Source organism: Propithecus coquereli, unplaced genomic scaffold, assembly GCF_000956105.1.
Source record: "Propithecus coquereli isolate 6110/MARCELLA unplaced genomic scaffold, Pcoq_1.0 Scaffold118, whole genome shotgun sequence".
Taxonomy (NCBI): Eukaryota; Metazoa; Chordata; class Mammalia; order Primates; family Indriidae; genus Propithecus; species Propithecus coquereli.
In genome coordinates this window covers 1,227,549-1,254,795 of record NW_012135858.1, presented here as the reverse complement: position 1 = coordinate 1,254,795, position 27,247 = coordinate 1,227,549, and the positions used below count along the sequence as shown (strand labels likewise).

General features: G+C 42.9%; 1 protein-coding gene across 1 annotated transcript in view; it reads left to right on the top strand.

Moving 5' to 3' along the window:
* FMNL2 (formin-like 2) overlaps positions 1 to 26,461 on the top strand; it is a 157,898-nt gene extending 131,437 nt beyond the window's left edge. Inside the window, exons 14-25 of the mRNA XM_012659111.1 lie at positions 21 to 162; positions 5,786 to 5,910; positions 6,558 to 6,760; positions 8,319 to 8,553; positions 9,569 to 9,637; positions 9,759 to 9,839; positions 11,639 to 11,768; positions 14,482 to 14,645; positions 15,561 to 15,662; positions 17,958 to 18,056; positions 18,737 to 18,860; positions 26,040 to 26,461. Of these exons, the coding sequence (XP_012514565.1) occupies positions 21 to 162; positions 5,786 to 5,910; positions 6,558 to 6,760; positions 8,319 to 8,553; positions 9,569 to 9,637; positions 9,759 to 9,839; positions 11,639 to 11,768; positions 14,482 to 14,645; positions 15,561 to 15,662; positions 17,958 to 18,056; positions 18,737 to 18,860; positions 26,040 to 26,149 (1,584 nt within the window). The 3' untranslated portion in view covers positions 26,150 to 26,461. The remainder of the gene's footprint in view (positions 1 to 20; positions 163 to 5,785; positions 5,911 to 6,557; positions 6,761 to 8,318; positions 8,554 to 9,568; positions 9,638 to 9,758; positions 9,840 to 11,638; positions 11,769 to 14,481; positions 14,646 to 15,560; positions 15,663 to 17,957; positions 18,057 to 18,736; positions 18,861 to 26,039) is intronic.
* Positions 26,462 to 27,247: the final 786 nt, after the last annotated feature.

Genomic DNA, 27,247 nt, shown 5'->3' with positions numbered 1-27,247 from the left:
GCACTTTTATTTCCCCTCCTCCCCCGCCCCCACCGCCGCCTCTCCCAGGTCCTGCAGCTGAGACTGTGCCTGCTCCTCCGGTACCGCCCCCTCCTCCTCCCTCTGCACCCCCGCTGCCTGGAACATCTTCACCCACAGTGGTTTTCAACTCAGGATTAGCAGGTACGGGCACAGAATTCAACCACAGGTACTTGTGTTAGAAATTTGTCTTAGAGAGTTAAAACTATTCTTTCAAAGTTCGGGTCTCTTGCAATGACATGTGTATCTCTTCTTAGTATAAGAACATCCCTGCTAATGTAGTCAGTGCAGGGGAAATTGTCACCCACTGGAGGTGTGTCTGTGAGTAGCCGTGGTCATACTGTGCCTAGTGAGAGGTTCCGATCTCTCACACCAGCTCCCCGCCTTTCACTGGCCCCACCTAGACAAGGGAAGAGACAAAAATCACCTCCTTAAGGGACAGTGCATTTTTTTTGGTTCAGCAAATACCTCCTGGACACCTGTAGTGGTCAAAGCTCTGTATTAGCACATACATTGAGTGCTTCTGGCTCTTTTTTTAAAAAAAAGGTATTTGCGGTGTCATCTATAAAAAGGGAAAATGCCTTTATGTATAATTGCCTGATGTAGGCTTCTAGGCATGTCTTCTGAGCATCTGAGAATGTCAGAATTTGCTAGAGTGGATTTAAGCTTCAAGGGGAAGTGCTGCCGACAGCAGTATTCCCATGCCTTGAAATGCCTCCAAATAATTCATGTTGTCCTCTTGCTAACCAGGAGAGAGAGTGCGGCATCCTTACCGCACCAGAAATCAAACAAGGGGTGAGGGGTAGGGTGAGAGGAGGAGAGTTGCTCTAATGCCTTCTTAGTTTTGACTCACAGAAATGAATTTGTATTCACATGATACTCATTACCATCAGACTGGCAAACCAAGGACAAAGAAAGATTAAAAAAAAAAAAGACAGAGAAAGGATACTCGAATACATGGGAATATTTGATGGAACTCAGCCAGAACCTATAAAGCCCCATTAATTATTAATTGTATGCTAGTAATGCATGCAATATATTCCAGCAATCGTTATTGTTAACCAAGTTCTTTCTGTCTAATAAACGCAGCTACCTTAATTTTCCCGGCAGGTGAAAATTCCTTCCAATTCCTTTCCAGGAATTGTATTCCTGGGAAAACAGCTTCCAATACTGCAAGCTGTTTTCCCAGTTGTGACGTGTTTCCCTGGCATTTGGAATTGCCCCTCGCTTTGCCATCCCTGGGACACGGGATATTCTGCCGCCTCATTCTCTCATGAAGCCCCTTGTTTCCGATGAAGAACTACCACTCCAATAGCTTCCATTCCCTGGACTATAGTAGTTTTCAGAGCCTTTTGCTTGAAATCTGAAAGACAGTCTTAGCTGTAAAACTTTCCCAGTCTCCATCCTTTCCAGAGTCCCCTCAGCAGCTACACCAGCCAGCCAATGTAGTGACTCGAGCTCTTTTGGACACCCCAAAGCTACTCATAACAAATTTGTTCCCCATCAAGTCCATGGTTTTACTTCCATGTCAACTTCTGTAAAACTGTCAAGGAAACAAACAAGATGCCAGTGCAGAGTAATGTTCACAGTAAATCAGTGGCTTATTTCTACCCTCCAAGATCTTCCCCGTCTACCACTTTCTTCTAGAATTTTATTGCTTCTGAAGGAGGAAAGTTGGAGTGGAATCATAGAGGAATTCTTGGATCATGAAATGTATTTCTTTGTTTGTTTTTTACATGTTTTTTTAAAGGGAGTGAGAAGAGGGGTTCAATTCCCGCCCCCTTCTTTTTTTTGAGGCAGAGTCTCACTCTGTTGCCCTGGCTAGAGTGCAGTGGTGTCCTCGTAGCTCACTGTAACCTCAAAGTCCTGGGCTCAAGTGATCCTCCTGCTTAGCCTCCCAAGTACCTGGGACTACAGGCATGTGCCATCGCACCCAGCTAATTTTTCTATTTTTAGTAGAGGCGGGGTCTTGCTCTTGCTCTTGCTCAGGCTGGTCTCGAACTCCTGAGCTCAAGTGATCCTCCCGCCTCAGCCTCCAAGAGTGCTGGGATTACAGGTGTGAGCCACTGTGCCTGGCCGGCTGGATTGCAGAATGTAAACAAACAAAACCTCATGACGAGCCCGGAGAGTCTCTTCCATCACCAGGCTGTTCTCAGCCACTGAATGTGGAAAGCTGTAATTGTCACATGCACCTGGGCTCCCTGGTTTGGCTTTCGGTGGAGCCCCAAGGAGCACTCACCGTGAGGTGTGTCTGCTGCGGTGTCTCATTTGGCACTGCCTCCTTTCTCTCTGACAGAAGCTAACATGTGATTCAGCGCCCACTTCTGTTCCTCTGAGCACCGACGTACAACCCAGAACTGCACTGGCAGAGTGCAAAAGCCAACGGGCTGACAGTGTCCAGGGCTCCTTTCTGAAGGGCGTGTCCTATCTGGTTGATCTATTTGCTTGCTTGTTTATTTATTTTGCTTGGGCTCTTCCCACTGCTTAATTTTTAAAATTTCCTAGCTGTATTGATTGCCTCAATTTTAAGGTGTGGAACTCTGTGCCCAGCTGATAACCAACTGCTGCCTGCAGAGTTGGAAGGTGTCCCTGCTGTGTCTCATGCAGTGTAGAGGACTGTACATGGGATTGAAAAACTCTTTAGTTCCATAAGTATCCATTAAATGATTACAAGAAACATCTCGTTTTACAAGATATGAGCATTATAAGATCCGTACAAGTCTCTGATAGCTTGAGATCAGGCAATTTCTACAAGGCCTTTAGTCTCTCTTTGTTACTCATCCTTAATTTGACTGTTAATACTTAGCGATTGAAGCCTATTATGTGAGATGTTTTGCCAGTGTGTTCAGTCACTCCTCCCTCTCTCTCTCTGGAAACAAGAGGCCAGACAGAATCAGGATGTCCCGGTAGAACCAAGAGACAGAACTGAGCTGATATGCCCAGGGCTCCCGGGCAGGCAGAAATCTGTGACATCACTAGGCCTCTGGGTCCATAGGCAACGAGATGTCTTATATCTTCAATAGACAATGAGCAAGTGTGTTCGTGGTGGCCAGGACAGGGACTAGGAGGAGGTCCCCATAGTTTATCTAGTTGGAAGTTTTCTTTGCATTCTGTAGAGAAAATATTAGTAGTGTGAAATAGACATTTGAAGCATAGGGCTTACTTCCTCTCATCTGCGGCAGGACATTCAGGCTCCCTTTTCTGGAGTAGGTCACCTGAGATGGACTGCTGGGCAGCCTGTGACCTTTGCTGTCTCTTTGGGAGGATGTGCCGGGATCTTTACAATGAGATTTTAGATTCTGGCTGATTATTTTTTTATTAAAAAAATTGTTCATATCCTATGGAATACCCAGTACAGTTTAGTATGGCAGTTTGGGACCACTACAATGAAATATATATTTTTTTCCTTTTCTTCTTCTAAAGAGGATGATTTTTAAAACAAAATAATGAGTGAGTCTTCAAGGCAGGCTTGAATGGAAATAAATGTTTGGCTCCATGCTGCCTTGTGAAATGTGTCCACGAAGCACGAAATTCTATGCTAAGAGTGTGTGAACTGCTGAGCCACTTGACTCTAACCATATCTAATTCTTTTTTTTTTTTTGTATTTTCTCTATTCTTTCTGCTTCCACAAAAGATGGGCCAATCAAGCTTTTCTGTAGGTTGCTCCTCACTGAGTGTGTTGAGTGTTTGCCATGTGTTCCTGTGGGTCATACTGTGCCTTCACATCTTTCCACTCCATTTGAATTCGGTCCATTGCATTTTGACTTTGTGTCTGTGGGGAGTCGTGGTGTTGGCTCACTGTTATTGCGGGTGTGCCCACGCATTCTAGTTGAACCCGTAGAAGAGATTATTGTCCTTTAAGCAGACATCTTAGATTCATATACCACGTTCCATTCCCACTGAGAAAAGGAGTTTTTTTTCTTTTAGTTTAATTTTCATAGTTGGAGGTAAGGCTTCGACTCTAAGAGGATTTAGATCTAGGGAAAAAAGAACAAACAAAAGCTGTCAGGTGCCCCTTTTCCAGTCCCCTCCCACTAGCCTCTGCCTCACCCCATGGAGAACCCACCCATGCTTAGCCTGAATGCCGGGGATGCAGTGTATGTGGTGGTCACCTGTGTGCCCTCCTCCTCCTCTTCCCCACCCGTCCATGCTGTAGGCAGAGTCAGCAAAACCTTTTCAAGGAGGAGAACTTTCTGGCCTGGGTTCCAATCTCAGGCTTATTCCTTACCTTGCCAAAGAGTCAGAAGAAGGGTGGCTGCAAACGGCGTGACTTCTAGCTAGCGGCCTGCGCCTGCAATGTCCGTGGAGGGAAAGTAGGAAGCCAGTGGCACCAACCTGTGCCCTCATTATGAAAAAGCTCTCCATGTCCTTCCCCCACCCCACAACATTGCAGAAGTGCCAGACTAGGAAGGTCTATTCCTTTGTCCCACTGAGGACGTCAGTTTCCCTGGGTAGTATGGACAAAAATACTGTGTGGCAAGGAATCCGACCCTGGGGCAGTGGGGCCAAAGGTGTCATGTTTGGTGGTGGAGAGGCTTGGTTTGGCAAAGGCTGTGTCTCTGTGTTCCTGCATGCTTTTGTGTGAGTTTATCAGATGACATCCCTGCTGTTTAAATGGCCTTCATAACTCTGGAGGAACGAGAGGCACCGTCTGTCTCCCTTTCTTAGTTAATGCCAACTGAGGCAGGCAGCCAGCCATGCAGCCAGCCAGATAAAAGCTCAGTCGTGTGTTGCTTTTATTTTGTTCTGCACTGAAGCACTGAAGTTCTCCCTCCCTTGCTAATAATGGCAACTAGCGAAGCTCCCATGTCGTGTGGTGTGCTATCCGGGACAGACTGATGAAGGTGAAAGTATGCAGCTAAATAGTTTGGGAAGACTTCTTTATGATGTAGAATGCTAGAATTTTAAATGGTGTATCTTCCTTAACTCGTTTTCCCAAAGTAGGAGGAGTTGGCCCTCAGATTCCAGAAGATAGATCCCATCCTCTCTGTTAAGAGGCTTTCAGTATACTTAATGGGTGCATTGATACCTCCTAGTCAAATACGACTGACTCTTGGGGAGAATTGGATTTTTTAAAAGTGGAGGAAGGAACTGTGTTGATTCCGAAGGAGCAATACAATTTCTTGATTTCTAAGTACCCTTCTGTCATTATAAACATTTTCTCGTTTAGGCCATTTATGGCCCCTAGTCTGTTTGAAATAAGTCAGCAGCTAATATAATCTCTATTATTGAGATCACCCATAGGAATGTATTGCCCTGGCTGAAAGTTGTCGGCCTTCTTGTTACATTCCTGGTGGTTTACACAGCCACTACCTGCAGTCTCCGATTATATTTTAAGGTTTGTTGGTAAATATGTGATCCAGAACAAAGAATTCAGGTTGTCAAAATTTAACAGTATTTGCCCTCCCTGCTGTCTAATAACATGAATAATAATATTTGCTCTCCAGCACTTTATTTGTCCTAAATATTGTCCAAATATTATAACTGTAATGCAGCAATCCAGTAGCCTGAAGTAGGAAAAAAAAAATCAACCCTTGGCGTTTAGACAGCTTTTAATACAATGCTGTATTAGTGATCCAAATAATGACCTCAGATGGCTCTGGCCAAGGCCATGTTGTGATATTTTCCATACTTAAAGATACCTGGGCGTCTCTTGAAAGCCTTCCTCCAGTGTTAAAGTGTCATCTGCAAGGACTGTTGTCTGATTTTTCCTGAGGGTCGTGGGCTTTTGGTAGGATCTTAATTTCATTCTCTCTGACATCTTTAGCTGTGAAAATTAAGAAGCCAATCAAGACCAAGTTCAGAATGCCGGTGTTTAACTGGGTTGCTCTGAAGCCCAATCAGATCAATGGCACAGTCTTCAACGAAATTGATGATGAGCGAATTCTGGAGGTATTTTTCTCATTGGTTAGAAACTAGGGGTGCTCTCTGTGCAGCAAAGCCAACATGGGTGTTCTGTTAACCTGGAAGTTTCAGAGATAAAGTTCTAGTGTTTTAAGTGCCCTGATGTTTAAAAAAAAAAAAAACAGATTTAGAATATCAAACAACAAAATTTGATGCTATTTTGTAAGATGGTTCCAAAACTATTTTTAAAGTTATATTAAAATGGAATAAATAGTTTTGAGTACCTTCAGTGTACACTACAAAATATATATCTAACACAGCTCCTTCCCTTAATTTATAGAAGGACATAAAAACCCTTTATTGAACTGTGAGTGAATAAGAACTCAGTTATCACACTCACACTCTTTGTTTGATGGAGAGTTCTAATCTGTGGCAGCTGTCTATGCAAGCTAATTATTAAAAGGCAATTGACTTGGCTGGTTGGGATGGGTGGTCTGCTTTAGACCTTCAACTTCTACAAGTGTGTCAGAAGTCGTACTCTAACAAAAACAGGAAAAATAGAGCAAGCCATGGCTAGAGACCAGTACTTAATAGAAAAGTGAAGGTCTTTGCTAAGGAAACTGTCTACATGGTGGCTAATTGACTTAATTTTTAAGTATAGTCCAATTTGCCCATGTCATCCCTCTCTACCTCAGGATTTAAATGTGGATGAATTTGAGGAAATATTCAAGACAAAAGCCCAAGGTCCTGCCATTGATCTTTCTTCAAGCAAACAGAAGATAACACAGAAGGGATCAAGCAAAGTGACGTTACTAGAAGCAAACAGGGCCAAAAACCTTGCCATAACGCTAAGGAAAGCCGGGAAGACTGCTGATGAGATATGTAAAGCTATTCATGTGTAAGTTCAGGGCATTCTGGAAAATTCTATCCTAGTAAGTTTAGAATAAAAATGAAAGTACAAGGAAAGTTATGAATTAGTAGATAACAGAAATATTTCAATAGTGAGGTAAGACCTAAGATAAAAGATGGAGCAATTCTTGATATCCACACTTCAGAGATTCTCCTTATTCCATATTCAGAGTTGAATGAGATGCTAACACGAAAGAGGTGGACAAGAAATTCCCCGAAGGAGTGCTGTGTATTAAAATAAGAATTAATTGTTTTAGAAGAATAACATCTGGATTGTGACATCATTTATTATCTTGGTGTGCTCTCTTGTATAGGCCAACAGCAATGCTTATATAAAAGGGAAGTTGAGCTGAGTGTTGCAGATGTTAAGAAAAGGGGGAAAATGTCAGTTTTCTCTGGAGTGTCTGGATTTTATCCAGATTTATTGAATAAAAATTTGATGGCATTTGTGGAATGATACAGTTCAAGGCCAGATGCAAATATGATACAGTTGCATATTTTAATTTATGACAATAGGAATGTGAATTCTGTTGCTTTTAGAACTTTCAGTACATTTTAAACAAAGTTATTTTTTTATTCTTGAACTATATAGAAGGCATAGGTTTTACTTCTTTATATGAAGGATATTTCTGCTCTTCTTGTGGCCATGGTGACTTTCAAGTGTGATAAGGATGTGATAAAATGTTTTAGGAAGTAATTCTTCATAAACTCCTATTTCATAAATTTTGATTAGAGACTCTTAGAGGTATAAATGACCCTGAGAAATCCTCTGTTCCAATTTCGTGTCTTTAGCCAGTGTCGAAATCAAACAGTGTATTGCCTCCTATGGTCTGTTCTGATTTCTGATACTGAAACTTGATAGGCAGCCTGGTTTTTATTCTTGATATGCCATGTTGTCATGGTGATTAAATGTAATTTATTTAACTGAACAAAAATTGTCCAGAGAATAATTGAGAATAGAGATTGTAGCAAATACTTCCTGTGTTCAAAGTGAGCATACATCCATGAAGACCTGGTATTCCTTCAATAGATTTATGCACTTAACCCAGAACATTCATTTAGTACAGGTATTTGGGTGCATTTTTTTTTCCAATGAAGAAAAAAATAATCCCAGACTATTGGTTTAGTTGAAACGTTTGACAGAATTCACCAGATACTCTATGATAACGTGTACAGTGTTAACATCCTTAATTAGCAGTACTTCACAGTGCTTATAAACTGTGTCTTCGAGCCACCTAAGCATTTGGTGCTTCAGCCTTCATTCTCCCTCTTCCTGTTGTCATTTACTTTTGATTTCTAGAGACTTAGAGCTATGCCGATAGCCTAAAAACCAAGGATAGCAATTGTGATAACGTCCAGGTTTTCAGGAAGAACCAGTTAAGGTACCTGATGGACAGTCAGGAACCAGTGCCAGGGTGGGGCTTCACCACACAGCTGTAGAAATTGTAGATTCATTGACCTGGTCGTTGATGAGCTGGACCAGATATGTGGTGAAAAGGGGTGGGAGGTTTTCTCTCTAATGCTAATGTGTCCACATCTGTCTTCAGATTTGACTTGAAGACATTGCCTGTAGACTTTGTAGAATGTTTGATGCGATTCTTGCCAACTGAGAATGAGGTGAAAGTGCTTCGGCTCTATGAGCGGGAAAGGAAGCCCCTGGAGAACTTGTCGGATGAAGATCGGTTCATGATGCAGTTCAGTAAAATCGAGAGGCTCATGCAGAAGATGACCATCATGGCTTTCATTGGGAACTTTGCTGAAAGCATTCAGATGCTGACTCCTGTGAGTGGACCAACTCTGGAAGGGGAGGGGGTCCCAAGAGATATAGAATCTTTTTTATGTTTCTCCCCGAATTGTACTCAGTGTGGTGGGCTCTGAAGACTCCTTCCCAGAACTTTCTAGATTGCATTTTTATTTTCAGCCCTATGTTCCACATTATATATGCAAAGTAAATTTGAAAAATGGTGAATTTCTATATTCCATATTGCTATTCTCCTGGTGGCTACAGATGTCCTCTGGATTTCAAAAGAATTCAGGACAGAGGACAAGGAAAACCCAAATTTGGTTCCCTCCTGAAGATGCTAGTCCTCCAGCTGTGTTGGCAGAACTGCAAATGTGGCTTTCTTTTCTAAAAATGATCCATATCTTTAGTGAGCAGACTTCTAAGCTTTCGTTGGAAGCATTAAATTCACCATGAGAGTTTTCTTTTTGGAAGTTTGTTTTAGTAGACTGTGGTGATGTAGAATAATAGCCAACCATCTCTCATTCCCTTGTGTTAATCTCGTGTAGACTTACGAATATCATACACTTCAGTTCTTTCCTAATTCTGTTTTGAAATAAACTTGTTAGTTACTGATTATAGTAGTATAAACACGTTCTGAGAACTTGTAAAGGGTATTGTATCCCTGTGCTTTTTTTTTTTCTTTTTCATTCATGATTGCTCCATTGATTTAAGCATATAAATTGTATGACACGAGTAAAGGTGGTGAGCAGGGAATTGAGTTCTGCTAGAAGAAGCTGTTGGCTCTTAACTCTGAATCTTGCTGGTTATGGTTACAGATTTTGTTATAAGCAAGTTCTAATGTTACTTGTTATGGTGAATACTTTTAGAGAAGACCTTGCATGTGATGATACGGTTACCTGAAATATAGCAGGACGACTAATGCTTAGGAAAAGTAGAATCTCATCATTAAGACTTTGTGCTCTAAATGCAAGCCTATTTTCTTCTGTGTTAATTTTTAGTTTCCAATTTTTAACATGTCTTTTCCCCCTTTTCCTTTCTTTGATTGGAATCTAGCAACTGCATGCAATTATAGCAGCATCTGTCTCTATAAAGTCATCCCAGAAACTCAAGAAAATTCTGGAGGCAAGTGAAGTTTTCCTTGTATGCATATATGAAGAGCTGCCTTTTCTGCTGTATTCCAGTGCCTGGGGTGTTGTACTGATAGGCTTCTCTCTCTCTGTCTCTCTCTCTGTCTCTTTTGCAGATCATCTTGGCCCTTGGAAACTACATGAACAGCAGTAAAAGAGGAGCAGTTTATGGATTTAAACTTCAGAGTTTAGATCTGGTGAGTGGACTAAAGGAAATATGAGAGCTATGTGAAAGACAAACAGCTGGCAGAGATTAAGTCCTGGGGGTGAGGGAGAGAGTCTGCTCTTGGAAGTGGGGGTGGATGGTTTGATGAAGATTCTCTGCCAGTGGGAGGATCAACTGGCACAAATTTTCTGGAACAGCATTTGACAGTAAGCACTTAGAACCTATAAATACTTATACCCTTTCACCCAGTATTTCCATTTCTAGGAATCTTTTTTCAAGTGTCTGAATTATGAATGCTGTATTTTATTTATAATCGCAAATAATTAGCAACAGTTTGAATAGTCCGGCAATAGTGGGAAATGATTAAATGTGCTGTAGCGCAACAGCTAATACAGTGAACTATTCTTCACCTGTTAAAATATTTATGAAGAATGCTCAAAGAAATGGATAATTTTGTGTCTAGACAAGAAAGCAGGCATATATGTGTATAGTTTAATATGCATATAGTTTATTCATGTACAGTTTAATTTCACCTAAGTAAAATGTACAGGGAAAAAGACTGAATGGAAATAGGTTAAAATATTAAAGGAATTTTTTCAAATTGCTTTTTTAAAAAGACTTTTCTGTATTTTCTTAAAATTTTTTTTTTGGCCCCTGCATGGAAAAAGGTAGTCTACTTCTTAGAGTCACCTGACTTAGGTGAACAAGACTCAAGAAAATCCTGCATGGACCTCTCCCAGGTTGTGCAGCCCTAACATGATTGCCACGTGAGAAGGTTGGGCACTGGGTCGAGTCCCCAGGCCGGGGAGATGTGGTCATTTGATAGGGAGCGTCCGGTCAGTCCCAGTTCTGGCCCCTGGCAGATCTTGGTCAGTTATGCGTATCTGTTCTGGGTCATCAGAGGCTAGGGAATAAGGCAGGAGCTGAGCTAAATGTAAAAACTGCAGTGTAGGAACCTGCCCCATAGGAGGCACCACCTGCAGGCTCTATGTTCCACTTCTCCTCTGGCCCTTCTCTGTGAAGAGCACTGAAACTGGAATCTTCCTGCTTGTAAACCAGGGAAGGCGGGATAGCAGGTGTGCAGGGCTGGGAGAGTTCATGTAAATGCAGTAGCCAGTCCCCCCTTATCTATAGGGGGCATACGATCCCAGACCCCCCTGGATGTCTAAAACCTTGGACAGTACCGAACCCTGTCTGTATACTATGTTTTCCCCTATACATGCATACCTATGATAAAGTTTAATTTATAAATTGGTCACAGCGAGAGAGTAACAACAATAACTAATAATAAAATAGAATAATTAAGTAAAATAAGGGTTACTTAAATATGAGCACTGTGCTGGGTGACAGTCAGTCTGATAACCCAGATGGCTGCTTGCTGAGTGGCTCGGGGGCAGGTAAGCGTCTACAGCATGGATCTGCCGGACCAAGGCGGGAGTCATGATCTGGGAAGGACAGAGCTGGACAGGAAAGGATTTCTTCAGGCTACTCAGTGCACAATTTAAAACTTATGAATTATTTCTGGGATTTTCCACTTAATATTTTTAGAACGTGGTTGACTGTGGATAACTGAAACCACAGAGTGAAACCGCAGAGAAGGGGGAACGACTGTAGAAGAAAGTTGTGAACCATTCTGAGGTGCTGAGTTATCCCTAAAGTTTAGCGTGTCACTAAAGAACAAACTGAATCTTGAATCTCCTCTGGGAATGTTTTTTGTCGTCTGTGGGTGACTGTATGCAGTTATTTACTCAGGGTCAAAGATCATCATCTGCTGGATAGCCCTGTCATCCTTTGCTCTTGCACCTAACCTGTGTTCCCTTCTCTTTTCAGCTCTTAGATACAAAGTCAACAGACCGAAAGCAAACGCTGTTGCACTATATATCAAATGTTGTAAAAGAGAAATATCACCAAGTGTCCCTATTTTATAATGAGCTTCATTACGTGGAAAAAGCTGCTGCAGGTACTTGATTTCAGCTATTAACATTACTCTTGAGTATTTAATGTCTTTAATTGTGGGGGAACCATTCCTTGCTTAAACAAATACTCTTCAGAACCCATTTAAAAAGCCAAAGTGAAGATGTCAGAAGCTCTGTGCTGTGGTGTTGCCCACCCCCGAGAGCGATAGTGAACGTGGGCATCAAGGTGATCGCTCTGTGTCTGCTCTGTAAAGATCCAGACCTTTGAGACTTGTGTACCTTCCCTCTTTTATTCACTGTCCTTTTTATTCTACTGCTGCTATATGAATTATGAGAATGAGAACCTGAGAATCGCCATCCCAGCAAACACTTAATTTGATTTTGTGCCATTTCACTTGCTCAGGTGTGGTAGTTCTAAACATTTTACCTTTGCCCTGAATACTAGTTAAATTATCAGTACTTCTTGGTTGTTACTCTGTTATGACAGTTTTACATTTCCTCATATAAATCATCGGTGACTCTACAATAGCTGGGATGTACAAGGTACTGGTATCCCCGAGTTATAGGTGAGAAAATTGACATTTTCAGAGGTTAAATGTCATGCCCAAGGTCACATGGGTAGAAAGTGATGGAAACAGGACTTGAACCCAAGGCTTCTGACTTCTCCTATAGTGTATCCTCCAATGCACTATGTCTTCCCAAAAGAATGTTAGGCTAGAAAAAGGAATGATAGATGCACAAATTGACACTGGAGTTACCTACAGGCTGTGATCCTCAAACTGTGATCGTGAACCGTAAGCAGCCAGTAGTTATGATAAATTTAGATCCCAGGCCTACCCCAGATTAATAGAATTTTTGAGGGCAGGCCTTCTGTGACTTCCTCAGCCAGGGTACATGGCTGCTGCTGCTTCATTCTTACTAAAGAGCATTCCGTACTACCCTCTCGTACAAGATTTCTCAAATTTTATTATAAAAATTTCCATGTTGATTGCATCCTGTATACTTATTAAGGGTATAATGAGGTTTTTAAATTTATATTTATAAGTCCCTCAGCTCCTGACAAGTTGGATGTTGAGAGTAAATGAATGAGCGAGCAAACAAGTGAATGAGTGAGATGATACACTGTTACTGGGATGGATGCTGCCAGAGCCCTAGTGGAGACTGAGAGGCAGACGGAAGTGGTTTTGTGCCTGTGGAGGACTGTGCAGTGTGGGCCGCACAGACCTGCTGCGGGCTTGGGGCTCACCCAGGCAGTTGGCAGAATTTCTGTTCTGGTAGAATAGTTTTCCTCCTTTCAGGTTTCCCTTTGCCTAAATTAGAGGTTCTTAAGCATCACAATTCTAATTTTAAAAAAAGTTAAAAGGTAAATTTCTACTTTACTAATTAGTACTAGCACATTTTGGGGGGGGGCCCAAATAGGATTCCCAGAAAGTATCATTAAAAAAAATCGGTGGGAAAAGTTGGGAGCCTGGGGTGCACCCTGGTAATGGTTCTGTTTGCTCTCTGGTGCCCAGATTGGCCAACGCTGATTCTTTATACCTTCACTCATGTGTTCACTCACTCCATATATCCAGTGAGCACTTCTCAGTGCCTTCTGTGTACCTTCACGGAACCATCATAAGTATTGGGGAATCAGAGATGAATAAGACAATGTGAGTCCATTGAGGGAAAACGTACCGCGTTGTTATGTAATTCTTCAACAGGCAGAGCTGAATCAGGCAACGGGGAGCCAGAGGTGGGGTCTGACCTTTGTGGACGAGGTTGGCTCGCGAGGCTCCAGGAATGTGCCTGTTCTGAGAGGTGGCACACTGCAGATGGAAAGGTTCATGCTAAACCTTTTTGAAGCAGGGAAAGGTTATTAAAGAAGCTGTCCAAGGTTGCTTTGGGTGGTAGTGGTCAATACAGCCTATGGTCAACAGGCCACATGCTGCCCCCTGCTGGAGAGTCCCAGAAATGCAAAAGAGTTAAAAGAGAGAGAGGATAAAATCAAAGAAAAGGACCTCAGGGCCGGGCTGGGTGGCTCACACCTGGCCTGTAATACTAGCACTCTGGGAGGCTGAGGCAGAAGGATTGCCTGAGCTCAGGAGTTCGAGACCAACCTGAGCAAGAGCGAGACCCCGTCTCTACTATAAATAGAAAGAAATTACCCAAACAACTAAAAATAGAAAAAAAAATTAACCGGGCATGGTGGCGCATGCCTGTAGTCCCAGCTACCCGGGAGGCTGAGGCAGGAGGATTGCTTGAGCCCAGGAGTTTGAGGTTGCTGTGAGCTAGGCTGACGCCACGGCACTCACTCTAGCCCGGGCAACAGAGTGAGACTCTGTCTCAAAAAAAAAAGAAAGAAAAAAAGAAAAGGACCTCAGAACCTACAGGCCAACTAATAGGCTATTTCCTGTAAGAGACATGGGATAGTTGTTCACCAGCACAGGATTTAGAGTCCATGTTTGTTACCTGAGTCTCCCTGCCATCTACTGGCTGTGTGACTGAGGGCCACCTAACCTCTTGATGCTGCATTTCCTCTGTGACAGAATGGGCTAATGGTGCAAATGAATTAGTGCACACAGAGAATTTAATGCAGTGCTTGGCAGTGAACACTTTGTGAATTATTAAAAGATCTCTGTGCTAAAAGCTGAAAACTAGACCTAGGGCTCTTGAGTCAGCCTAAGAACCTACTGAGAACTTGGCTTAGCAGCCAGACTGACTGTGGTTTGACTTTCCTGGTTGAGATTCACTGGGACGTTGCTTTCTCTACTTTAGTCTCCCTTGAGAATGTTCTTCTGGATGTCAAGGAGCTCCAGAGGGGCATGGACTTGACCAAGAGGGAGTACACCATGCACGACCACAACACGCTGCTGAAGGAGTTCATCCTCAACAACGAGGGGAAGCTGAAGAAGCTGCAGGACGATGCCAAGATTGCACAGGTAAGTACTGGTGCCCTTGACACCTGCAGAGAAGAGATTGGACCCCTTAAAACCACCCGAGGCACAGGCCCGGGGCTGGGAGAAGAAATGTTCCATTTCCCTCTGTCTGGAGGGTAGATGTCTTATGTAACTAATAATTATTATGGGAGAATTGTTTCCAGCTTGTCCTTTTTCTAATTCGGGGACTTGACCCTCTATAGCAAAGGTCCTCTCTGCCCCTCTTTCCATGCCTGCACTCCCTCTAGCACGGGTCCTGGATCCAGTTCAGCCGACCTGTGTCAGGCCTGTGCTCAGCAAAGCAGTGTTCCTGGTGCAGTGGGTTTCTGTAGATCTTGACCTCAGAATTGTACACTACCCCAGGGGTTGCTGATGTGTAGGCAAACCTGCAAAACAGTCGGAATGAACTGCGCATCATTGTAGGAGCTGAGGCAATGTTGGGGGAACTCAGCAGATGTAATGGAATGGCCTCTGATTTGGGGCAGTCTTGCATCACAGAAGAGTTTAAGCAGGGCCTGAGTGTCCCCTGTGTGGGGACGTCATAAGGAGCAATGAAGCAAAGGACTGGGATATAGAGTCAGAGTGACTTCTACAGTCCTTTTTCCCCTTGCTGGTTTCAAGGGGTTCTACTATGGCCCTGGAAACTCTTGGAAGAAATGGTTCCTCATTTTGTGTGGGTGCATGTGAGTGTGTAGAAGCAGCAGGAGGTCCTGGAGATAAATTGCTGTGTCCCGCTGTCGCATTCCTCTGGTTGCCTCTGTGGAGGCAGAAAATTGCGGGAGATGAGGGAGGCTACAGAGGTGGGAAGCTGCGGGAGCCACTGTCCCGTGGCTGCTGCTTTGCTTCAGCTCTGCCCCCGGAGCATGAAGTTCAAGTATTGGAACTAATGAAATTCAAGAGAAATTTGCTGCTTCACAGGATGCCTTTGATGATGTCGTGAAGTATTTCGGAGAAAACCCCAAGACAACACCACCCTCTGTCTTCTTTCCTGTCTTCGTCCGGTTTGTGAAAGCATATAAGGTAAGTTGGAGGAGGGTGTCCTTTAAAGCCCTCCTTGTCATCATTTCTCAAGCAGCTGCTGTCCTTGAAATGTGTCTGAGTCTCACCTGCTCTGCAGAGGCCTCCCAGCTCCTTCGGGTAGCAGATTCGGGTGGTCTGTGTGAGACAGTGCTCTCTGGCCCTGGGGCAGCTGAGAGCTCCTGGGGCCCTCAGGCCGGATGGCCCCTTTCTCCACCGATCCTGGGCCTCAGCCAGAAAACAAAAGCTCTTGTCTGCCCCCCTGGGGCAAGTGGGATGCCCCAAGGCCACTGCTGCCCGTTGACTATTCACCCAGGCAAGCAAGGGGAAGGACTTAGAAAATTTAGGCCTCCCGTGGAGTTGTTTAACGGGTGGATGGGAGTGAACCCTGGGCTGTGGCAAAGGTGCCTGCGGTAGCTGAGGGCGGGGAGGCCTGCCTGTGTTAGTCCTGGCCCAGGCCTTAAGGCCGGTGAGACCAACATTTCTCTAGTGTAGCCTGAAGGATGGTGCTGTTAAAGATGGGCGCCCTCTATGTCTTTATCTGGATCAACAAATGGCCCTTCCTTTATAGGAGAGGCCCTCTTGGACATAATCCAGGGCTATGGTCTTGAAAAAGCATGTGACCCAAAGAGGCATGTGTCAGAGGAAATTGTCTTTTGAGAAGAGACAAAAAAGGTGTTAGAAGATTTTAGCCCACCTAGGAAACTCCACAATCCGGGCTTGTCTACATATAATATTGTTAATACTGAGTGCTGTTTATTGCAGAGGGGAGGAGAGATGTGGCAGGGTTATCTACACTTTTGAGAAAAATTCCATTGGAAACTGGGGACAGTTCCCTAACACCACCAGGGGCCAATGCTTTGGAGAATTATTTTTGGGCCTTTTACTGAAACTTCAAAGGTCAAAATATTTGGCCGTCTTCTCTCAGCATAGCTTAGTGTGGCAGTGATGTCACAAGCTGCTAGTAGAAGGGAGGTGTCCGTGGCAGTGAGGATGAACCCAAACATGGCTCAAACTCCACGTGGAAGACACTGAGAACAGTGAGCAATGAGAATGTCGCTGGCCACCAGGAAGCCCACTGGCTGGCAGTGCTGTGTGCTGCAGAGATGACCTAAGGTGGCTCATCATGTGCTATGACCACATTTCTCCACGTAAAAACTTGAAAGTCTGAAGTCAAAAGAGAAAATACATGGTATTTTAAAATTGGATGAGATGGGCTGGGGAGTGGCTGGGATTGGTCTCACAGCCTGAGGCGTGGAGCAGAGGAAAAGAGAAGCTGCCCTTGGTGGTCTGAGGGATCACGACCTGTCATCAGCACGCCCCTTGCACCTGTCATTCTGTCCTGTGGCCTTCTCAGCTGCTCGCTGAGACGCTCATCAGGCAGTGACCTTGCAGGATGTTGTTGCACGTGAGGAATGAGCTCACTGGCACTGACCTGGGGACCTTGCAGGTAGAGATTGGGGTTTTAGGACATCGCCCCTCTTTTCCCTTCCAAAGCATGAACCAAAGCGAAGGTTAAGACAAAAGCAATAGAGATCTAGATGTAAATTTTATTACTAATAAAAGCTGGGTTGGAGGATGTGATGTCTGTGGACTCATACTTCAGCCCTAAATTAGATAGATGACTTACCCATCATTTCACAGCTCGACAATTAGAAGTCTCTTCAGGGAGGCTGGCTTCAAAAGAGAAAGGGCCCAAGAGGGCTGCGCTGAGGCGAGCCTGTTCAGTGTCTTCTCCTGGATTTGTCAGACTAGTTAGTCCCTCTGCCTCCCTGGGGAAGGAGTAAACTATGGGGAGAGAGCCCAAGGGTGTCACTGCAGTGAGGCCCCTACAGGAAATAAGAGGCCAAGGGAATGGAGGTTCCCCCCAGCAATGAGCAAGCAGCACAGGGATTTATATCTGCTTTCAGAGAAGCTACCAGTAGGTAGACAGATTCTGGAAAGAAAACAAACTCACATGAAAATCACTGAGCACAGCTGCCAAAAAAGGGTAGGTGCCTCCACCCCTCCGACCCCGACATGTGGGACTGAGACTAAGAGGCAGTTCGAGCAGAGAGAGGGTCATCAGGAAAGGACTTCTGCATGAGGCAAATCTCGACTCTCAGCTTTTGAAGAGAGATGACAGATGGATAGCGAGACCCAGAATCAGAGTTAAACGCGGGCACCAAGTGTAGGTCTCCTCAGCCTTCCGCTTATTCTCATTCGTGACCCACTAAAGATTCTCAAAGAATGACTTAAAAATCCTAACTGTTGTCATCTCCAGTGACACAATCTTTTTGGTTCTTTTGATTCACCCAGCAAGCAGAGGAGGAAAACGAGCTGAGGAAAAAGCAGGAACAAGCTCTCATGGAGAAGCTCCTGGAGCAAGAAGCTCTGATGGAGCAGCAGGACCCAAAGGTAGGAAGTGCCAGGCTCCTGGGATGGGCGTCCTGCGAGGAGAGGCCTTGATGTCACCTCTGAGCAAGCAGGGCAGCTGGCCAGATGTGCTCAGTCGGGATCCTTACCATGTCCTTCTCTGGCGTGGAAACATGGCAGATGGAAACTTGTGCATTCATTACTCTGTTCAGCACCTTCTGGAATGAAGCATGTGTAGCGTTTCTATGTTTATAGAGAACCAGAACTTAAATCTTAGTTGGATATACAGAGAGGCCACACCAGATGGCCTGATGACTGGAGGGCTTAGCACCCAGAGGTTTTGTGTGGATGCCCACTGGTGCTGGCCTTGATAGCTGTAGGGCAACATTGTAGATAAAGATCGTAAAAGGCTGACAAGCTAAACTTTTCTTCATCCCGATCCTTTGCACCAACGTTTAAGGAGCCTGTGGTTACTCCCAGCTGTCTCTTGCTGCCAGGTGGAGTTTTGTGTGTTCTTCAGAAGAAACCAGAAAGTTTCTGTTTTCTTCCCAAAAGCTTTCTGAGTTTTTCTGTGTTTGAGCAGAATGTTGGGATGGTGTCGTGTGTGTTTTTGGCTAAGGCTGCTTATTAGTAAGTAACATAATGCTCAGGCGCATTGTGAATTTCCACAAACTCCCCAGTGGGTGCTGGCCCCACTAACATCTACCCTTCTTTCTTTTCAGTCTCCTTCCCATAAATCAAAGAGACAGCAGCAAGAGTTAATTGCAGAATTAAGAAGGCGACAAGTTAAAGATAACAGACATGTATACGAGGGAAAAGATGGTGCCATTGAAGATATTATCACAGGTAAAGGATATTTCCTCACTGTGACCTGTGGAGATCCCACTGGCCTCACCTGGACTGGGCTGCATGCAGATTTGCAGCTGCTTTTGTCCAGGGTTGGCAAGTTGTGACTTTATTCAGATCCAGAATTATGCAGAGAGACTCCACGCTAGGGTTCGAAATATATTTACAGTAACATGTATACTGCCCCAACACTCTCTGAAAAATCTTTATTTCTCAATATCGTTAGAACCCTGTAGGCTTCAGCAGGGCTCCTTCTCCTAATGGTTTTTCATTGTTTTCAATTTGTCATCACGTTCTATTTTCCTCCTCACAGCCAGCCCTGCCCACCTGCCTGATTGATAAATGAGTACTGTGGATAAGACCCGTTCAGTTCCGTACTAACCACACAGTCCATACCTGCTCTTTAGAAGCCTCTTGACTCATTCACAGTAGCTAAAATCACTAGGTACTTGCACTGGGATGAGCCAACAGGCTTCTAGCCCAGGGCTGGAGACTGGTGGTTCTATTAGCGAAGAACTGTGCTTAACCCAGCTCGGTTCTTGTCTGATTAAATTCTAGCTTAATGCTTTCTCCTTGAACCCATTCTCCCAGGTTTCTGTATATCCTCTTACAGATCAGAACGATAACTTGAGCCACTGTCTTGTAACAGTGGCAGCAAGTGACCTTTCTTTCATGTCTGTTGCACATGAATGTTATCAGTTTCCAGATACTTAAAAGTTTTTTATTAGGGGATGGTCCAAAAATACGCAAAAGCATAGAGAACAGTATGAAGTCCCATGCACTCCTCATCTATTTCAACGATTATCAACTCATAACCAATCCTGTCCGTGTGTGCTCTACCCCGCCCCCCATGCCTAACCCATGGGGTTATTTTAAAGCACAGTCCAAGATACATAATTTCATTTGGAAATATTTCAGTATGTATCTTCAAAAGATAAGGGCTCTTATGAACAAAAACACATCCATAGTATTATCACAAGTCCTAAAATCTAACAGTTCCTCAGTATCAAATATCTAGTCATTATTCACATTTTCCCAAATCGTCCTCATATTTTAAAAATGTAATTTCTAGACTTTTGACTTCTCATTTCTTGTTATAGCTTAGTCAGCATTATAAATTGGGATTCCAAACTGTCAAAACCACAAATTTTTCTCAACAGCTCAGACCCAGGAAAATTAAATAGGCAATTAGATAGATCAGATACATTAAAAAGGAAGTCAATAAGAAAATCCCTTGCCAGATTAAAGCAGTGTAAGTCCTGAGTGAGGAGGACAGTGGCTGGTGAACATGCCATTTTCTACACACGGTGCACACACATTCTGCACACGTGTGCCGACTGGTATCTCAGTGTACACCCTGCAGTGGCTTGCAGGTAAAGCCCAGGTAAAGCCCCCATTGTTTAGCATCTCTCCTCGCCTCCGCCACACTGGAGGAGAAACTCTACTCTGAGCAAGACCAGGAAGAGATCTCCTTCCTAGGTAAGCACGTCTTGGTCTCAGTGCCACAGAATTAACTTGTAGGTAGGGAAGCATCCAGCCCTGCATATTAAGAACTTGGAGTTCCTTTTTCATTAATATGTTCTCCATCCCAATGACACCTGGCTTTATAAAATGAATGGAATGTACATTTTCTATTTGCCTGACCTAAACCGTTAATCTACCAGAGGAGGTGAATGAATATCTACTTATAAGGCAATTTTTATTTTCCTTGGAGTATTTTCCATTTCCTGCCCCCTCTCCCACCCCCATCCCTGGGAATGATTAATAAAGCACTAACCATGTACTAATGCAGTAGATTTTGGCTTTTTACTCTCTCTCTTCTGTTTGTGTTGTTTGGCTGTCGTTTTCAATGCAGTGCTGAAGACTGTGCCCTTTACTGCTCGCACCGCCAAGCGTGGCTCTCGGTTTTTCTGCGAACCTGTTCTCACTGAGGAATACCATTACTAAACTATTACTCTTTCTCACCTGATGATCTTAAAAGGTTGCTACAGGTTTTTTGACCTCTTACGTCCCTGTCTGTGTGTCTGTCAGGGCCAATCACTATGCTGGCATGGAATTGCCATCTCCATCATGTTATGTTTTGTGTTGTCCTTGTGCTGCATGGTTTTGCATTTCAGTCATTACTGCTCACTCACACTTTCAATACGTATGTGTATCCATATTACGGTGACGGGTCTGGGTGTATGTGACAATTGAATTAATGAATTGCTTGCTGAAATTTTCTGAAAAACAGTAAATAGAGTACTTCTTTGAGAATCAGGATTGGGACCAAGTAGATTGTAAGACACATCTTTGAACACAAAATGATAGTCTTTAATAACGATAACTACTGTACCTAACATTTATTGAGCACTTACTGTGTTCTAATAGGTTAACATATATTAGGTTATTATGTATGAAATGTCCAATTTCCTGAAGTACTAAGTTTGACAGTTGATATCTCTGACATTTCACTCTGGCACTTCTTGTTTTATTTTTATTGTGAAGGTACATCCTCATATTGTGACGGTACATCCTCAGTCTTTCAAACGCACATTTTGGCTTGTGATTATCTTGCAATTTTTTTTTTTTTTTTAGAGCAATTTTTGTGAAACCATGGGTAAGTCAAAAATTTGTGTTATTTTCGAATACGAGTTCCATTGCGAAACCAATGCAGTGCAGACAGCTCCAAGTATCAATGAAGTGTTTGGGAAGGATGTGGTTAATGAATGCATAGTATGTCAATGGTTTGAGAAGTTCTGTTCTGGGGTGATCTTGATCTTGAAAATGAGCCACGTGGGTGACCTGAGGCCAGGGTGAATAATGATGAGCTAAAAGCTGTAGTGGAAGCGAATCCATCTCAACCTATGTGTGATTCAGGAGCAAGGTCTGATGTTACTATTCCAACAATCTTGGACCATTTGAAACAAATCGGGAAGGTAAAGAAGCTGGATAGATGGGTTCCGCATGAATTAAACGAGCATCAGAAAAGAAATTGTCTGGAAGCTTGCCTTTCTTTGCTGTCACAACATAAAGGCGAACCATTTCTACACTGTATTTTTTTTTTTTTTTATTTTTTGAGACAGGATCTTACTCTGTTGCTCCAGCTAGAGTCCAGTGGTGGCGTCATAGCTCACTGAAACCTCAAAATCCTGGGCTCAAGTGATCTTCCTGCCTCAGCCTCCCAAGTAGCCGATACTACAGGCATGTGCCACCACACCCGGCTAATTTTTTCCATCTTTAGTAGAGATGGGGTCTCACTCTTACTCAAGCTAGTGTCGAACTCCTGAGCTTAAGCATTCCTCCCACCTTGGCCTCCCCTCTACACTGTATTGTTACATGTGATGAAAAATGGATTCTTTTTGACAGTCACAGCATTTGGCACAAGGGTTGGATAAAGATGAAGTGCTGAAACACAGTCCAAAACCACATATTCATCAAAAAAAGCTAATGGTGTCTCTGGTGATCCAGTGCTGGTATTATCCACTACAGCTTCATGGAAACGTGGTCAATCGATTACAGCGGATGTCTACCACAACCAGTTGGATCAAGCATCTTGAGGATGCTTGCAGTTAAGCACTCAAGATTGGTCAATAAAGCCAGGCCAGTCCTCTTGAAAGACAACACTCAACCACATGTTGCACAAACAACGCTGCTCAAACTGTAGAAGCTGGACTTGGAGACTCTCTATAATCCACTGTATTCACCATACCTTGACACCAACTAACTACCACTTTTTCTAGGCTTTGGACCACTTCTTGCAAGGAAAAATATTCAATTCTCAATAAGCTGTGGAAAACGCTTTCACGATTTCATCACCACTTGCTCTCCAGGCTTCTTTGCTGCTGGCATAAGCAAGCTACGTTAAGATGACAAAACTGTGTTGACAGTTTAGGTGCATACTTTGATTAATTGTACTGCTTCTTGTTTGAGATACAATAAACTAGACTTTTGATTAGAAATCGGACATTTCATATTTAATGACCTAATACTAACCCCTTTCTTTTGTACCCAGTTAACATGCTTTCATAGTAAAATGACCTGCTGTACAAAAGTGCTCAGGAACGCAAAGTTCTCTAAAGTTGCAAGATGATTTTGTAGAAGATGAAACTCTACACACAGCTGTAAACTGGTCCTTTCTTTAAGTGTCTCTTATAGTCCATAGTGTGATGGAATTCATAATATGAGCTTAACACAGGGAGCTCTTTTGACCTAGAAAACCTGAATATGTTGATTTAGGCAAGCCGTACACTCTACCCTGGTCAGGTCACCTCTGTTCCCTCTGAGTGTCATGCCCAAGTTGAACTACCAGCAATTCCTTGTTGGAGCCAAGCTGTGAGGCAGGAAATGAAAACAAAGGCCTAGGTGCTCCCCACCTTCTTATTCATGCCTCTTCATTGGTGGCTCTGTTCCATGTCAAACCCAGGGTATTTCCTCTGTGATGACATCATATTTGGACCTGATTCTTTGGTCAGGATGGTGGCACCAGAAATACTGATAACAGATACCTATCATCAGAAAAGGCCACTGTCCTTAGAATTCAAAAAAAAAAAAAAAAATCAAATTTTCCCAAAAAGTAACTTCCTGGGCTTAGTTAGTTCTCGATGCCTAATAAGGAAAAAACTTCTCTCTAGTGCCTAGTTGATTAGAAAAGAGACAAGGGAAGTACATACTCTAATTGGAAACAAGCCATTGATTGACTCTCATGCTGAGACTGACATGGAACTGGGTATGTGTTTATTTCATGGCATAACTATTCTATGAATTGCACTTGTTATGTATGTCGTTCCTCTGAATATCTCAAAGGACACAGTGTGTCATTGCCTGCTCTGCAGTGTACTTACCCACCAGTGCTTATTAACAGGCTAGAAACTGTCATCTGCTTGGCTGATGTTTGCTATCAGTTTTGCTGCTGGATTATCTGTCTTTCTGGAGCCAATCTTCAAAGCAGCTTGAAACTGGGTAGTCGGAAAGCTGGAAAGCTGGGTGGGAAGACGCACTTATCCTTCCCTTGTTTTATCTAACACTTCTTATAGTAATGGCCTCCCACTCTCTTCCTTTGTTGGCTAACGTGCCCAGGAATGTTAAGCACTAAGTTGAGTTGCTTTCCATTTTCATCCCATTTTTACTTAACCATCATTTTGTGTTTTTGTTTTTTTTCTGTTTAGCCTTAAAGAAGAATAATATCACTAAATTTCCAAATGTTCACTCGAGGGTAAGGATTTCTTCTAGCACACCGGTGGTGGAGGATACACAGAGCTGGCAAGCATCACTTTTTACTTAGCTTCCTCCTCTCTCTGTATCAGATCAATGGTTTCAATCTATGGCTGAGGTTAATACTGGTGAGAATCTGACCAGGGAGAAGTCTTTGTACCTCACATTCCAGTGATGTGAGGCATGAGCCTCTCTGTTCGACTCTTTCTCAGCCTGCTTCTGTGTTCTCAAGTGTGATGGCTTGAGCAAGGGTATTTGCTGATTATACTTGCTTTGAGTGCTAGGCTGTCTTTCCTTTACCCCCTTCTTGGCTTTCAAGTTATTCAGTTAACACCATTTTGATCTGAAGAGATTGAAAGCAGGTCCTGGCCAGGGAACATGAACTACAGCCTTTGAAGTATTAGGATCTTTAGAACTAATTGCTCTGAGAACTGAAGAACCACAGAACTGCATATCCTTAGCCAAAAGTGGAATTTTGACCTTGTATGACCAGTCTGGGTAGGAAAAAGGAGCTCAAGAAGATTAGGGCTTACAAAGCTATTGTTTCCTTGAATTTAGGAGTAGGGCAGGGTCACAAATTCCAGTACGTCAAGAGCCAGGAAGGTAACAGGCCTGGGCGGGACTGTGCTGAACCTGAGAACATAGGTCTCAGTTCCAGTTTATTTGTGCCATTTGGGTCTATTATTGCTGGAGCTTCCAATTTTTCAAAAGAAGCCAGAAACCCTAGTTTTCATGTTAATTACCAAATTTAAATATCAGGAAACTGTATTTTAAAATATGGGGGTATGGTGGAGCAAACATTCTATCAGCTCCGTTTTCAATTTACTGAATAGATAAAGGGATAAAAAAGATTCAGTCTGGTTTAATTCTGTTATTTATAAAAGTAGAATGTTTCCTAGCAGAAGTTAACAACAGTCCATTAATGAAAGGGAAATAAATAGTAATCAAACAAAACAAGGGGAAAAAGTACAAAGCTTGTTTAATTTTTTTCCCCACAATACCGATTCCATCAAAAGGAGGCTACCTGCTGGATGGGCTACCTGCCCTATGCCTTCATATTTAGAATGCTTGCATAAAGTTCCTCTGATCATTCCACTTCATCCCATCAGAGCAGTGCCTACTTGAACCAGTGTACAGTGATTGATTGATTCATTCAACAAGACTTTCCCCCCTGTGCCCCCCGCCCCCCGCCCAATGTCAGGCATTCTGCTTTGCACTAGCAATACAAACTGGAACATGGTAGGAGGGCCATACCTCTCCCTGTTGATGAAAAAAAATATTGGGTGGTACAGCTGGGTACAGTGGTACATGCCTATAGTCCCAGCTACTTGGGAGGCTTGAGGTGGGAGGATCACTTGAGCCCAGAAGTTCACGTTCAGCCTGGGCAATGTGGCAGAAAAGAATGCTCAGGAAATAGAGTATTATTTTGCTTTAGATTTAATGGTTAGTTGAGCATTATGTTTCTATTTAATAGAATAAAAGAACGTCAGCTAGCAAAGTGGAATGAAAATAACCTGTATCTGCAAACTAAGGCCTTGAGGTTCCTTCCTTGTTAAAACTTCAAGGATAAGACAGGACAGGGCAGTCTGTTTTATTAGTTTTGTAGTTTAAAACTTATTGTAATTATTGCTGATATTCGGGCTTCCAGAAAAAAGACAATAAACAAGCCACAGCTGCTTCCAATTGAAAAAAAATTTCAGAATAAGACATCAGCTAGACTCTCTGGCCAGTGACAAAAATAATCTCCTATGTATTTTTCTCTCTTGAAGTCCCAGAATTCTAGCAGTACTATATCACATTTTGTTTGACTATAAATATGGAAGGCAAATGTACATGTCTTTGATTCAATGCTTGATGAGTTTGAAGGGCCCATTAGCTGACTCTTCTACACAAGCTGCTTTGATTGGCTGCCAGCTGGCCTTTGTCTTGCTTGGACACATGATATTAAAGGTTGCTATTCTCTCATTGGCACTCTCCTCTTTACAGATCTTAGAAACCAACCATACCGACGAGCCGATGCGGTGAGGAGAAGTGTCAGGCGGCGCTTTGATGATCAGAACTTGCGTTCTGTTAATGGTGCAGAAATAACGATGTGAACCCAAGACCTGCCTGCATGAGTAGAGGGTGTGCGTGAACAAAACTGCCCACGTGAACTTTATGTGCTACCATTTAACTGCAACCTTGAACACATAAAATATTCTTAAGGGCCCAGAATTAGCAAACACATAGGAATTTAAAAATAATGGGCTCTCCTTTCAACCCTTGTTAACAAGTGCCTAAAAATGGAAGTACCTGCTCAGATTAATCAAAGCAATAGGATTTGATTTGATTAGGTATCTTTTTACACACCAGTATGTTATTTTTTCTTAACCAAAATGTAAATTTCACATTAAATCCATTACCTGCCATTGTGATTGTCCCATGATGGTCCACCCTGGTTTCCTGATAAGTTGTAAATAACATGGATGCATCAGAATTAATTTTGTGTTTCAGCCATATCCATCACCTTTGTGTTTCTAAAGACTTGCAACATGGAAGAAGGGAAAAGTCACATGATAAACTCCTTTGGTCTATAACCAAGCTCTAGCAAAGTGCGAATAGGATGCAACTACAGTGGTACAAGTTACTCGAACTCTTTGTTTCTAGTTTCACATTCTACTACTTCTGTGCTAGGGAAGGATGCTCTGTGAGAGATGTTCACCAGTATGAATGCAAGGATATGATGGCATAAAGTGTTGTATAAGACTTATTTGCAGTACTATGTTCTTCAGCTTAAGGCAGCTTTTTAATGCATATATATTTATTAATTAGCACTAAATTTAACATCTCAGTGATCAGTATTAGGATTTCTGAGGACCATTATGGGTTAATCCTGATAATAGAAATTGGTGCCTTGCTAGCCAGGGAGAAGTTTTAAGTATTCGAGGTTACATCTGCTAACAGAGTAGCATTAGGAACCTGACCTTACGGAGGAACCAGACCTTACTCTCCTCTGACAATCGCAGAGTTTTTCATTTCTTTTTCCCTTTTGTAAATTGGAGAAGATACATTTGGCATCATGTATCAAAGCTAAATTATTCCTGCACTTCCCTGATTACTTATAGGGAATTGCAATAAAGTCATTGAAAAATGTTAACATCGATATTATACACTTAAATAATATGCAATGGGACTAAATGGCCAATTAAGCCACT